This window comes from Populus euphratica, unplaced genomic scaffold (assembly GCF_000495115.2).
Source record: "Populus euphratica unplaced genomic scaffold, PopEup_1.0 scaffold135.1, whole genome shotgun sequence".
NCBI lineage: Eukaryota > Viridiplantae > Streptophyta > Magnoliopsida > Malpighiales > Salicaceae > Populus > Populus euphratica.
This window is the reverse complement of record NW_011499965.1, coordinates 159,043-171,183: the sequence shown is the minus strand read 5'-3', so window position 1 is coordinate 171,183 and position 12,141 is coordinate 159,043. Positions and strand designations below refer to the sequence as shown.

Genomic DNA, 12,141 nt, shown 5'->3' with positions numbered 1-12,141 from the left:
TGTGGTTTGACCCCGGTCTTGCCGGGTTATTTATTACTTCGACACTCCTGCACTTGGGAGAAGACATCAATCTTTTAGTTGTGTCAATTATTCAATATAAAGATGATGGAATAAATATATATTACCTAATACCTAAATGAATTCAACATCATAAAAAAGCAATTGTAATATGTTAAAATTGAGTTTAATGATAGCATTTAACTTTAATCTTATTGACTTCACTTCCAAATAGTTAGTAGGTTATGACAATGGTTGCAAGTAACTCTATTGAAAAATTTAAATTAAAATATGATGAAATTCAAGACTTAATTCTTGAAAAGAGAAAAAGTTTAAAGAAAGATTACAAATGAAAGCTCAACTCTAGTGCTTTCTTAAACCTGGAGAGAAGAGCTAAAAGATCTGTCAAAAGCTAAAATAATAATAGATTATAAATCTAAACTTAAGAGTGAAAGTAACTCTAAGCCTAGGAAGCAAAGTGACCATTATAAATATGGAAAATTTGGTCACCTTATAATGAATTGAACAAATTCAAGAAAAGCTGAAGTTGATTTTATAAATGTTATTACTAAGAAGGTATATGATTTTCTAATTCTTGTTATTTATAGTCTAGTTAATGATTGAGTTCTTGTTTAGACACTTTGTTCCATACTATTCCATACTAAGAAATCTTATAGAATAAAGAATTTGCTTCTCATCCACACGTTTCATTGCAATACATGGCTTGTGCATTCAAGCCGAAACCTGAAAGCTTTTCTAAAAGTGACCAGGACCTGATCTTCTCTTAGCGGCTTGTATCTGGAGCATGCCAAGGGTGCTCGGAATTGCGAGTGGCAACTATGGCTGGCATACCAGAGCTTGTTGTCAAAGCTGCCTGACATGCTGGGAAACTGATGATTAAATCAATTGGAGAAAGTTCCAAGTTCTCAATTATATTATAAATTTGGGGATGTTATATTAACTCTCCATGAGGAGTGGTTGAAAACCCTAGTAAATGTCTCACAAATCAAAGACTGAAATGTTGATGATGACGATGTTTTTGGCAAATTGTTTTGCTTGTGGCACGAGTGGAAGAGCTTGTGTGAATCTTGTAGCTGAAAGAGTAGAGTAGATAGAAAGAGAAGGGAGATCTGGGAAATCAAAATTGATGCAGGAATTTGCTTCTGCGGTGCTAAGGGATGCGGAATGATTTTCCTTGCCCGTCTAGTCTCATAAGCGACGAGGTTGCTCAATCCTGGTATTGTCAGCCGATTCAATTACTTCTTTAGGCATATTCCTCAAAAAACTAGGAGATATAAATGGCTTCAAATAGTCCTTCTTAACCATACAAGTTTTTGCCATCCAAAGATAGGTTAAATTATCCTCTTGTTTAGCACCTTTCTCCTGCGTCTGCCACATTTTTTACAAGTGTCAGGATATTCATGTCCATGTATGACTTCCACCTCAAAATCATTTTTTTCTATTATTCTCTGGAAGCAGAAGAGGGATTGAAAATTAAAGAAGAAGAAGAAAAGGCTATATATTCTCAACCTCAACCTCAATTCCCGTTTTTCGTTCGTTTTCGTTAGTTGATTAGAGGACCTCAACTTCCTTTCCTAACCGTTTTTATCGTTATTTTCCCCTTGCTTGGTGAGTAAAACAAGAAAAAAGAAAAAATGGAGTCAACAGGAGGAGAGGAAGAAGAAAGAAAGCTATGTGAGTCATACCAACAGAAAAGGAAAAGAAAAGAAATTACCTCCGCCTGCATGTTGAACACCGAGCTGGGCGCTGTCTTGGCCGTCATGCGGCGGCCACAACAAGAACCGTCCTTTTATACTTCAGATAGTCAAAGCGATACCAATATTCTTAATTCCTTGAAATCTCTGCGTTCCTTAATCTTCAATCCTCAACAAGAATGGCAAACCATAGATCCCTCCATTTATATCTCCCCATTTCTCGATGTGGTACAAGGCGAAAACATCCCCGCAGCCGCCACAATTGTTGCACTTTCGGCCATTCTGAAGATTCTCAGGCTCGAAATCTTCAACGAGAAGACCCCTGGAGCTAGAGATGCAATAACTTGTATTGTGACTGGGGTTTCCACTTGTCGCCTTGAAACTACAAACCAAGCATGTGAAGAAGCTGTGATGCTGAGAATTCTACAGGTTTTGACAGCAGTCATGAGACACAGCGCTTCAATTTTGCTTTCGAATCATGCTGTTTGTAACCTGGTGAATACATGTTTCCAAGTTGTTCAACAATCTGCGAACAGGAGTGATTTGCTTCAACGCAGTGCAAGATATGCAATGCATGAAGTTTTACAGGTTATATTTTCGAGGTTGTTAGAAATTGAGGTAAAACCCGAGCAATGCGAGTCTGATATGGAGGATGTTGAAGATGGTACCGATTCAGATTCTGGTTATGGAGTTCGCTGTGCTGTTGACATCTTTCACTTTTTATGCTCATTGCTTAACGTGGTTCAGGTTGTGGAGACAGAAGGGTCTACGTCTCATGCAGCTGATGAGGATGTTCAGCTTTTCTCCTTGGTTTTGATAAATTCTTGCATAGAGTTGGGTGGACCTGAAATTGGGAAGCACCCCAAACTCTTGAGGATGATTCAGGATGACCTGTTTCACCATTTGATCCATTATGGAACTCGATCAGCCCCCCTTCTATTCTCCATGATCTGCAGTATTGTTTTGAATATCTATCACTTTCTTAAAAGGTGAGATTTTTATTTCTGTAGTTATTGATTATTTATTTGATCAAAAACTTTTTTTTTTCTGAGTTATGTCTGTGTTTAATTCTGCAGGTTCATTCGTCTTCAACTAGAAGCCTTTTTCAGATTTGTAGTACTGAGAGTAGCTTCTACAGGATCTTCAGTTCACCTCCAAGAAGTTGCAGTTGAAGCAATTATAAATTTCTTGAGGCAATCATCATTTATAATGGAAGTGTACGTCAACTATGACTGCCATCCTACCTGCCTAAGTGTATTCGAGGAGATTGGAAAGTTGCTATGCAAGCTCGCATTTCCAGGGGCTGTCCCTTTGACCACCATACAAGTCCAAGCCTTTGAAGGTCTAGTGATCATAATGCACACCATCGCGGAGAACATTGATAATCAAGGTGATTCATGTCCTTTTGGGCCATATCCAGTTGAAATTACCGAGTATAGACCCTTTTGGGAAGAGAAGTCCAAAGACGATTTAGATTTGGAGACTTGGGTAGAAGACTCAAGAATAAGGAGAACACAGAAAAAGAAACTGTTGATTGCTAGGGACCATTTTAATCGAGACGAGAAGAAAGGTTTGGAGTACTTGAAACTTTGCCAATTAGTCTCAGAACCAGCAGATCCAAAAGACATTGCTATGTTCTTTCGCTACACACCAGAACTAGACAAGAACATGATGGGCGATTATCTTGGTGATCCTGATGAGTTTCATCTTCAAGTTCTTCGAGAATTCGCAGAAACCTTCAGATTTTCAGGCGTGATTCTTGACACAGCACTCCGTACCTATCTCGCAGCCTTTCGGTTACCAGGGGAATCCCAAAAGATTCAGCGGATCCTTGAAGCATTCTCGGATAGATTTTATGACCAGCAATCCTCAGATATATTTGCTAGCAAGGATGCAGTCTTCATCCTTTGTTACTCCCTTATAATGCTCAATACTGATCAACATAATCCACAAGTTAAGAAAAAAATGACCGAGGAAGAATTTATCCGGAACAATAGAGCAATCAATGGGGGGCAGGATCTTCCCAGAGAGTACCTTTCTGAGCTTTTCCAATCAATCGCAACCAATCCAATAGCAGTTTTTGGTCAATCTGGTTTGCTAGTGGAGATGAACCCAGGCAGGTGGATGGAGCTGATGAACCAATCCAAAGTTATGCAGCTCTACATCCAATGTGATTTTGATCGTCAGCTGGGAAGAGATATGTTTGCTTGCGTTGCTGGTCCATCAATTGCAGCTCTTTCTGCATTCTTTGAGCATTCTGATGAAGATGAGATGTTCCATGAATGCATTGAAGGATTGATGTCAGTAGCTAGGATAGCTCAGTATGGCCTAGAAGATACACTTGACGAGCTCATTGCCTCGTTTTCCAAATTCACTACATTGCTAAACCCTTATGCCTCTGCAGAAGAAACATTGTTCGCTTTTAGCAATGACATGAAACCAAAAATGGCTACTCTTGCCATTTTCACCATTGCAAACAGCTTTGGAGATTCAATTCGAGCGGGCTGGAGGAATATTGTGGACTGCTTGTTGAAACTCAAAAGGCTTAAGCTAATTCCTGAGTCTGCGATTGATTTTGATAACGCTGCCTCAGCAAACTTGAGTACTGAATCAGGTGTCATCTCTCCCTCCCACGCTCCTAAATTTGGCGACAATCAGACTCCTAACGCTATTAGTCGGTTCTCGCAATTTCTATCAGTAGAGAGCATGGAAGATTCATTATCTCTCGGAATGAGTGAATTTGAGCGAAACCTCAAGATTATCAAACAGTGCCGAATTGGGAGCATCTTCAGCAATAGTTCAACTTTACCTGAAGACACTGTGCTGAATCTTGGGCGTTCTTTGATATTTGCAGCGGCTGGGAAAGGTCAAAAGTTCAGCACCCCAGTTGAAGAGGAAGAGACAGTTGGGTTCTGTTGGGATTTGGTAACTGTCATTGCTATGGCCAACATTCACAGATTCCAGTCATTTTGGCCTTCATTCCATGATTATTTGCTAGTAGTTGCTCAGTTTCCTCTTTTCTCCCCTATCCCATTTGCTGAAAAGGCCATTTTATGTCTTTTCAAGGTATGTCTCAAGCTTCTTTCTTCATCCAGAGCTGATAAATCAGAGGAGTTGATTTTCAAATCCATAAATTTGATGTGGAAGCTCGATAAAGAAATTCTTGACACATGTTGTGAGTCCATAACAAATACAATAAGCAAGATTCTTATTGGATATCCAGAAAATTTACAAACTCATCTTGGCTGGAAATCAGCACTCCATATGTTATCTGTTTCAGGCCGACACTTGGAAACCTACGAGCAAGGTGTTGAGACTTTGATCACCTTGATGTCTGACACTGGATATGTTTCACGTATAAATTACGCTTATTGTATTGATTGTGCATTTGGATTTGTTGCCCTCAAGAACAGTCCGCTAGAGAAGAACCTGAAGATACTAGACCTTCTATCAGATTCAGTGAATTTACTTATCCATTGGTGCAGAAATTACTCTGATCCGGGAAGTAATCATAGCATGGTAAGCAATGCAAGCAATTCCTCGGTTGAGGACATCATAAAAGGTTCTGGCAACTATACCATGAATCTATTTATCAAACTCGGTGAAGCATTTAGAAAAACCAGCTTAGCACGACGAGAAGAGATGAGAAACCATGCAATTGCGTCGCTTCAGAAAAGTTTTACTTTGGCTGAGGAGCTTGACTTCTCACCAGTCAACTGTATGAATTGTTTTAACCTGGTTATATTTGCAATGGTAGACGACTTACACGAAAAGATGGTGGAATATTCAAGGCGTGAGAACGCAGAGAGGGAGATGAGAGGTATGGAAGGAACTCTAAAACTCGCTATGGAGCTCCTTACAGATGTTTACATGCTGTTCCTTAGGCAGATAGCAGCCAGTCCTGGGTTTAGGACTTTCTGGCTGGGAGTTTTGAGAAGAATGGATACATGTATGAAGGCGGATTTGGGAGTCTGGGGCGGGACAAAATTGCAACAAATAGTACCAAGTTTATTGAGAAGGATGATCACGAAAATGAAAGAAGAAGAAATTTTAGTGCAAAAGGAGGGTGATGATCTCTGGGATATCACCGACATTCAAATACAGTGGATTGCTCCTTCACTCAAGGAGGAGCTGTTCCCTGACGAAATATAGATAAGGACTTCCGATCCATCCATCCACAGCAGAAATACAGTGAGGCAATTATTTTCTTGTAAAGAAACTTCACTTGTGGTTGCAATACATTTGTTTAGAAAAAGATAAGTATTTTTAGCGGTGCCGTTTGACAATTACTATATTTGCGAGTGGATAAATATTTAAAGCTTAGTAGAGAAGACAAGGTAATCATTACACTAATGTTTTCGCCTTAACTACCCTCAAGGAACTATCATTTCTTCCTTGATCTCTTTATGAATTTAGCAGGCAGGCAGGCAACCATCTCCCAGCTTAGGTATCTGGCTATTAGAGAGCCGACACCTAATAACATTTGCTGTTTTGCAAATTGGAAGTATCGGAAAAGCATAAATGGATGCATAAACAACTCATGGGATTACTCTAAAAATGTTTTGCCTATCGGTGCCAATCATCATCGGGACCATCCGTGATGACACTGTTAAGAACAACCAAAACCAGTGCCTTGCAACTTGCAAGTGCCCCATCTTGAATCCCTAGTAATTGAATCAAAGGCATCATCAATGCTATTTACCTCTACCTAATCATTGGAGGACTTAACAAATATCTCCAAGGAGCCGGAACCCTTTTTCTTGGAAAAGTTGGAAACAATAAAATCCCCACTTCTATACTGAGAAATTAGCATTGAAGCAACCAGACTTTGGCTGATAACCACCAACCTTTCACATGCCTCTTGAACAGATTTAGATGCCCGCAGCCATCATCGGACCTGAACACAATGCCCAGAAGTCTGGGCAGCACAAATCCTTAACTATCTGATAAACACACTCCATATTTTCAAAGAATCCATTAGAGTTATGCTTCTCTATCCAACTCATTTCCATTCAGTCTCTCGTGCTCTCCTCTCTCCACTCCCAATCACTCTTCATCTCCCATTTTCTAATTCGCAATTCTCCGCAGTTGTCCTTCTCCCTCTGTTGGTATCCAAAACTTTAACACGCATCATCATTAACTTCCCTTCCTCCATCACAATCAGGCTCCCTGGATGAGCTGCTACTGCTCAAGTAGTTTCAGACAGTAAAAATGGAATAAACCTCAATGGGATAAGGGTACTTAGAAGCGGGTCAGCCAGGATTAAGCTTTTCCATGCATCTCTTCAGTGGTTATTCATCCTGCTTGCTCTTTCGGTGATTTTTTGTTACTGTGGTATCAGTACCTGATACGCTTTGCTCAAGGCATGCTCCAGAATGCTAGAATTCTGGAAAATTCTCGGGTTTCTAGGAGTACTATTCTGCTGGCATTTGCTCATCTTATGGTTGTAGGAAATTTAGCGAAGGTTTTAGCAGTTTTTAAGTGTGAACGCTTTGTATTTTAAATCATTAGTTGAGGCCAACAATATGATGGCCGGGAGAAAACACAGCTCTACTTATGGCTTTGTTAACTTATATGGGACTTTAAGACTAGTAGACTGTCCGTAGAGTTTTCTCATCTGACCAACCGGTTCAATTAGTCATTTAGTCAGCCCTCGCGAAATACAAGAATTTAAGGTGAGGAAGGGACATCAATTTTTGGGAAGGACCCATGGTGGTTTCTTGGTACTCCATGGTGCTTGTTTTTCACTGTTACTAATGTTGCGTTCTATTATGCCTGTAAAACTTGAGATTATACAGTCTTCAATCAGAGAAATGATAGCCAATTTATGGGCCCCTGGCCTTTTTTTTCCCTTTCCTTTTTTGTTTTTCACTCAGCCAGAATTGCATGAACAAACATGGAATATCCCGTGTGATTCACCAGAAAAGACTACTTTTTTACCTATTGATTCAACGAGGCTACGCAGATTACATAATAGTGGCATCTTAAAAGGAAATGTCGAACAGCACAAATCGATATCAGTATCTTTAATCAGTAGAACAAGAATCCAAGCTACCAATGAAATCCCAACAATGAGAAAATGCATGTGAGATCTTTAATACATAACTTACACACACCCATTAAATTCTGAAAAACCTTGGAAGTCCAACATAGCTAGGCTTTTTGTTAAACTCTGATTAAAAGCAGTTCTCTCTCCACGCATTGTTCAAATTTCATAAGAAACTTCAAATGCCAAGAACACGGCCTTCAAAATCACTGTTACAAGAAGTACCACAAGATTTATCATAATATAGGAAAGGTTAAAACATTATAAGAAATTGCAGACATCAAAAATAAAGCAGCACTGGTGTCTTGAACAGCCCAAAATATAAACCAAATTGAAAATCTAGCAAACTATTCAGGTCTCGCAAGCTACAAACAAGAAAGAAAATGCATCTACTTCAAGAACAATCAGTTATACAATCAACAAAGCCTTTAAATCACCGCATGAAACAAACATAATAAGTCTAAGGGTAGCTCATAGGTTGACCCTCACATTATTACCAAGATAACTTGACAACCATCAACAAAAACACATTCCCATCATACAACGAAAACTTCACAGACAAGTTTCTATACCTTAATTTATCAGCATCTACATGTAACTGAGCCAAAAAGTCAATAAAACAACCAACTGCAACTTCTTTTCAGGATGACTCTTGCTCAACATGAGTTCAAACTATTTTCAAAGAAAAACTCTCTCCACAAAACATGGTAGCATTCCTGATGACCTTTTTGTTTTGGGCAGGAGAATTTATAGTTTTAAGGACAGAATATAGGAACAATAAACAAGACTCGACTCAGAAATTCAGGTACTCCAAATTGAGAATTACAGCACCAAAGGAGATTGTTTTCTAAAATCCCATACATCTCCAAAAGCATGCATCCATCTAAAGGAAATTTTGAAGAACAACATCGCATAATATTCATATGGCCTAAACTTTAATGTACAGGAACTTTAAATGTTTCAGAGGGAGCAGCATTTACTATTGAAAGATCACACGCCATGGAAAAACATCAGCATTTACTATTGTGTTGTATTGTCTAAATTTGCCATCACATAATATTGAGGTCTTCTAGAACTTCAATGTTTAGCAACTTTAAATATTCGAAAAAATCAGCATTCACTGTTACTAAATCAGATGTCATGGAAACTTACTGTACTCTACTGTCCAAATTTACCAACCACAATTATCGGCCATCCTAACCTGTCATTTCAACAAGTAAAAATATATTTGATGTTTATTGCCAGGGATGTGGTATACTAATAATTTCCATTCTAACTGAATCGAGAAAATATGTTAATATTAAACCTACTATGATGCCTTTGCCCTAGAATGTTAATCACTGATTCATGCTCTCTTCATATCAAGAAGAAACAAAAATATGTAATGCCAGCTCTTTTATGTTTCCAACAAGTAAAAATATAATTGATGTTTATTGCCAGGAATGAGGGTATACTAATAATTTCCATTCTAACTGAATCAACAAAATCTGTTAATGTTAAACCTGCTATGATGCCTTTGCCCTAGAATGTTCATCACTGATTCATGCTCTCTTCATATCAAGAAGAAACAAAAATATGTAATGTCAATTCTTTTCTGTTTAAAATAACATCTCTTTATTATCAAGCTTGCAAGCACCGTATGCAAATAGAGAAAGGTTTATGATACCATTAATAAATCTCCAATTTCATGTTATCTCTCAACTTATCAGACTAGATAAAGGAGCAGGTCCGATCAAAGAATTCAAGACAACTCTTTTCTTCACAGTGAGTAAGAAACACGAATATTTAGGATAAGAATGACTTCACCATTAATAAATCACCAATTTCAAGTTAGCTCTCCACTCAGGCCAGATCATAGAGCAGGTCCATCAAAGAATTTAAGACAAAACTCCATTTTTCATACTGTCTATATTCCATAAGTTGTTTATATGCGCAATCAAATTTTCCAATCATTTATATCTTCACATTTCAGAAAATCAACTTGAATTTAAATAAACAAGTTTAGTTGCTGAACTTTCAACAGGTCAATACATCCATCTGTTTCTTGCAAATCAATTCCTTTCAGGAAATGTCAAGATTCACTTCAAATTCCCAACCATTTTGTGCCCTGTGACACTCCATTCTATTGCTTCATTCCTTTAATTTTTTTTTTTTCCAATTTCCCATATTTACTTATGAGGATAAAATTAATCAAGTATAATTAAGAAATTCTGTATGCAGCGTTCCCTCACCAACACTAAATGCTTCGCATCACATAGGACTGGCAGCCAAAATGGAGAGGCAAACCCGGTAAAGAAATTCAAAAACTGTTTTACTCAATGCTGCCGAACATTGGAAATTATGAATATATGGTATGTCTACATTCACAGCTAATTTAGGTTAGACATGTTCTTAAATTTGTTAAAGAAATATGTTCCCCAACATAACTTTACCAGGCAATTATTGTAACTCCTTACTTCAAGCAGGGCCAAAATAACCAAATTAAGCCAGCAATCAAAACTTCAAGCCAAACAAGGAATTAAATGTGCAGAAAATCAATCCAATTTATGTCAATTACTCAACAAAACTCCCAACAGAAAGAAAAAAGATCAGTTACCAAAACTAAAACACAACCATTATGTAAAGTATGCAAACACCTACCTATATTATTTGCTGATATTCCCTCCAGAAACATCATCATCATCAGAATTGTCTTCATCCTCCTCATCATCATCTTCTTCTCTTATTTTGGCAATCTCCGCCTGCGCCCTATCCAAAATTTGCTTCTTCTGCAACTCCAAATCCATTTGAAACTCAATCCTCATCCTTTCCAATTCCATCATCTGCTCCCTCTTACTACTCTCAATCTTCCCATATATCTCCCCAAACTTCTGCACCGATTCAGCCAACACTCTCAACCCCTTCATCCCATCATTCCCAGCACTCCCTCCTTCCTCTTCTTCTTCTTCCTCCTCCTCCGACTCACACGGACTATCCCTCATCTCATCATTCATATTGGCACGATCCAAATACACGCGTGTATCCATAAAAACGTACTCTCCAGAATCCACTCCACAAGCTAAACTAAACCCACCGACAGTTCCAGATTCTTGCTTCATTAACATATCCATTTTATTAAAATAAGCCCATTTGCTAAAATTGCCTCCTTTAGCCTTCTCTTTTTTGTACCTCCTCTTCAAAACATCCATCATTTGCCTACACTGTGCTTCATTTCTTTCAATCTTCGAAGTCTCCGAAACTTTCTCAGCAACATCAACCCAATCTTCAGATCTTAGGCTGTTCCTTCCCAATTGCAAGAACTTATCACCCCACACCTCCAAAAGAACAAATTTCTCATGTTCGCTCCATTCCACCGCAGAATTCCCATCTCCATATGCTAATAATCTGGGGTTTCTCGGAGCAAATTCATAATTCGAAACTGGGTTTTTCAGCCTTTGCCTCTTTGGGTATCTTTCAAAACCCTCTTCGTTTCTTTGAAACTTGCGAGCATAGCCGCCTCCAGGATTGTAGCTGCTGTCGTTCTTGTCCAGGAATTCATCGTCCAACTCGTCGCCGTCTTCGTCAACGTCGAGGTAATCGTAATCGTAATCGTAATCGTAGTTGTAGTGAAGAGTTGGGGTTTGGCGCTGAGGATATAAAGGGTGTTTTTTTGATCGATTCATAGAATAAGATTTTGGTGGGTACCTTGGATCGTCTTCAATGTAGTCCATTGCTTCTTCTACTTTTCGTTGTATCACCTAGCTGTACTTCATTAACCTTATCTGGGTAAGCAAAAGACACAACAGGCGACGAATTTGGGGATTGCTCTGGATATGGTAATGGTGGAGCTGAGGGTATCAACAACAAGAAGAAACGGGTAACAACGAAGAAAGTAAATTAAAACCAAGGCCCAACCAAGGAAGCCAATCACAATAGGGTCTCTGGCAATTTCACCCTTCCACTACTTAATTTCCATTCCCTATCATCTTCAGATCGGAATTTTATACAATTTGTTTTGACTGCCTCAAGGTCTTTTTTTTTTTTTTGGTGTGTGTGTGATAAGTCGTTCAATTCTTCAACATCTATTTTTTATTTAATTTATTATTATTAAAATAAATATTTTTAAAATTTTTATTTATTTAAGTTTTTAATTAATAAATGCATTTTTTTATTGATATAATTTTCTTATTTTGACATAAAAAATTTATTAATAACATGATTATTTGAATAAAAATTTAAGACAATTAAAATAAATGTTTATAAAAAATTAAATGGTTTAAATTCAAGCGAAGAATGTATTCTTTTATCCAAAACCCCCTTTTCCATGCTCATTTATTTCTTATTTTATTTTGATAAAAACATATTTTTTAACATGATTTTTCAAATAAAAAATTATTGCAATCT

At 37.9% G+C, this 12,141-nt stretch overlaps 2 protein-coding genes across 3 annotated transcripts; one reads left to right on the top strand and one right to left on the bottom strand.

The window, feature by feature from the left end:
- Positions 1-1,652: 1,652 nt before the first annotated feature.
- On the top strand, positions 1,653-6,750 carry GNL2 (GNOM-like 2). Its single transcript, XM_011045197.1, has 2 exons — positions 1,653-2,701; positions 2,789-6,750. Exons 1-2 carry the CDS (start codon positions 1,653-1,655, stop codon positions 5,862-5,864), a joined length of 4,125 nt encoding a protein of 1,374 aa, XP_011043499.1. The 3' UTR covers positions 5,865-6,750.
- Positions 6,751-7,626: 876 nt separating this feature from the next.
- On the bottom strand, positions 7,627-11,759 carry LOC105138905 (Alcohol dehydrogenase transcription factor Myb/SANT-like family protein). 2 transcript variants are annotated; one of them, XR_844882.1, is made up of 3 exons: positions 10,399-11,759; positions 8,911-8,959; positions 7,627-7,967 (listed from the first exon to the last, which is right to left on the bottom strand). XR_844882.1 is itself a non-coding variant. In XM_011045142.1 (2 exons), exon 1 carries the CDS (start codon positions 11,466-11,468, stop codon positions 10,404-10,406), a length of 1,065 nt encoding a protein of 354 aa, XP_011043444.1. In that variant the 5' UTR covers positions 11,469-11,758; the 3' UTR covers positions 7,627-7,967; positions 10,399-10,403. The 2 variants fall into 2 exon arrangements, 1 of the variants encoding a protein (XP_011043444.1); XM_011045142.1 differs by lacking the exon at positions 8,911-8,959 and having other exon boundaries at positions 10,399-11,758.
- Positions 11,760-12,141: the final 382 nt, after the last annotated feature.

Excerpts from the sequence above, each read along its gene's own strand:
- LOC105138905 (XM_011045142.1), bottom strand. The coding sequence starts at position 11,468 with ATGGACTACATTGAAGACGATCCAAGGTACCCACCAAAATCTTATTCT.
- GNL2 (XM_011045197.1), top strand. The coding sequence starts at position 1,653 with ATGGAGTCAACAGGAGGAGAGGAAGAAGAAAGAAAGCTATGTGAGTCA. Across the intron at positions 2,702-2,788 it reads ATCTATCACTTTCTTAAAAG|GTTCATTCGTCTTCAACTAG; the intron begins GTGAGATTTTTA and ends TTAATTCTGCAG.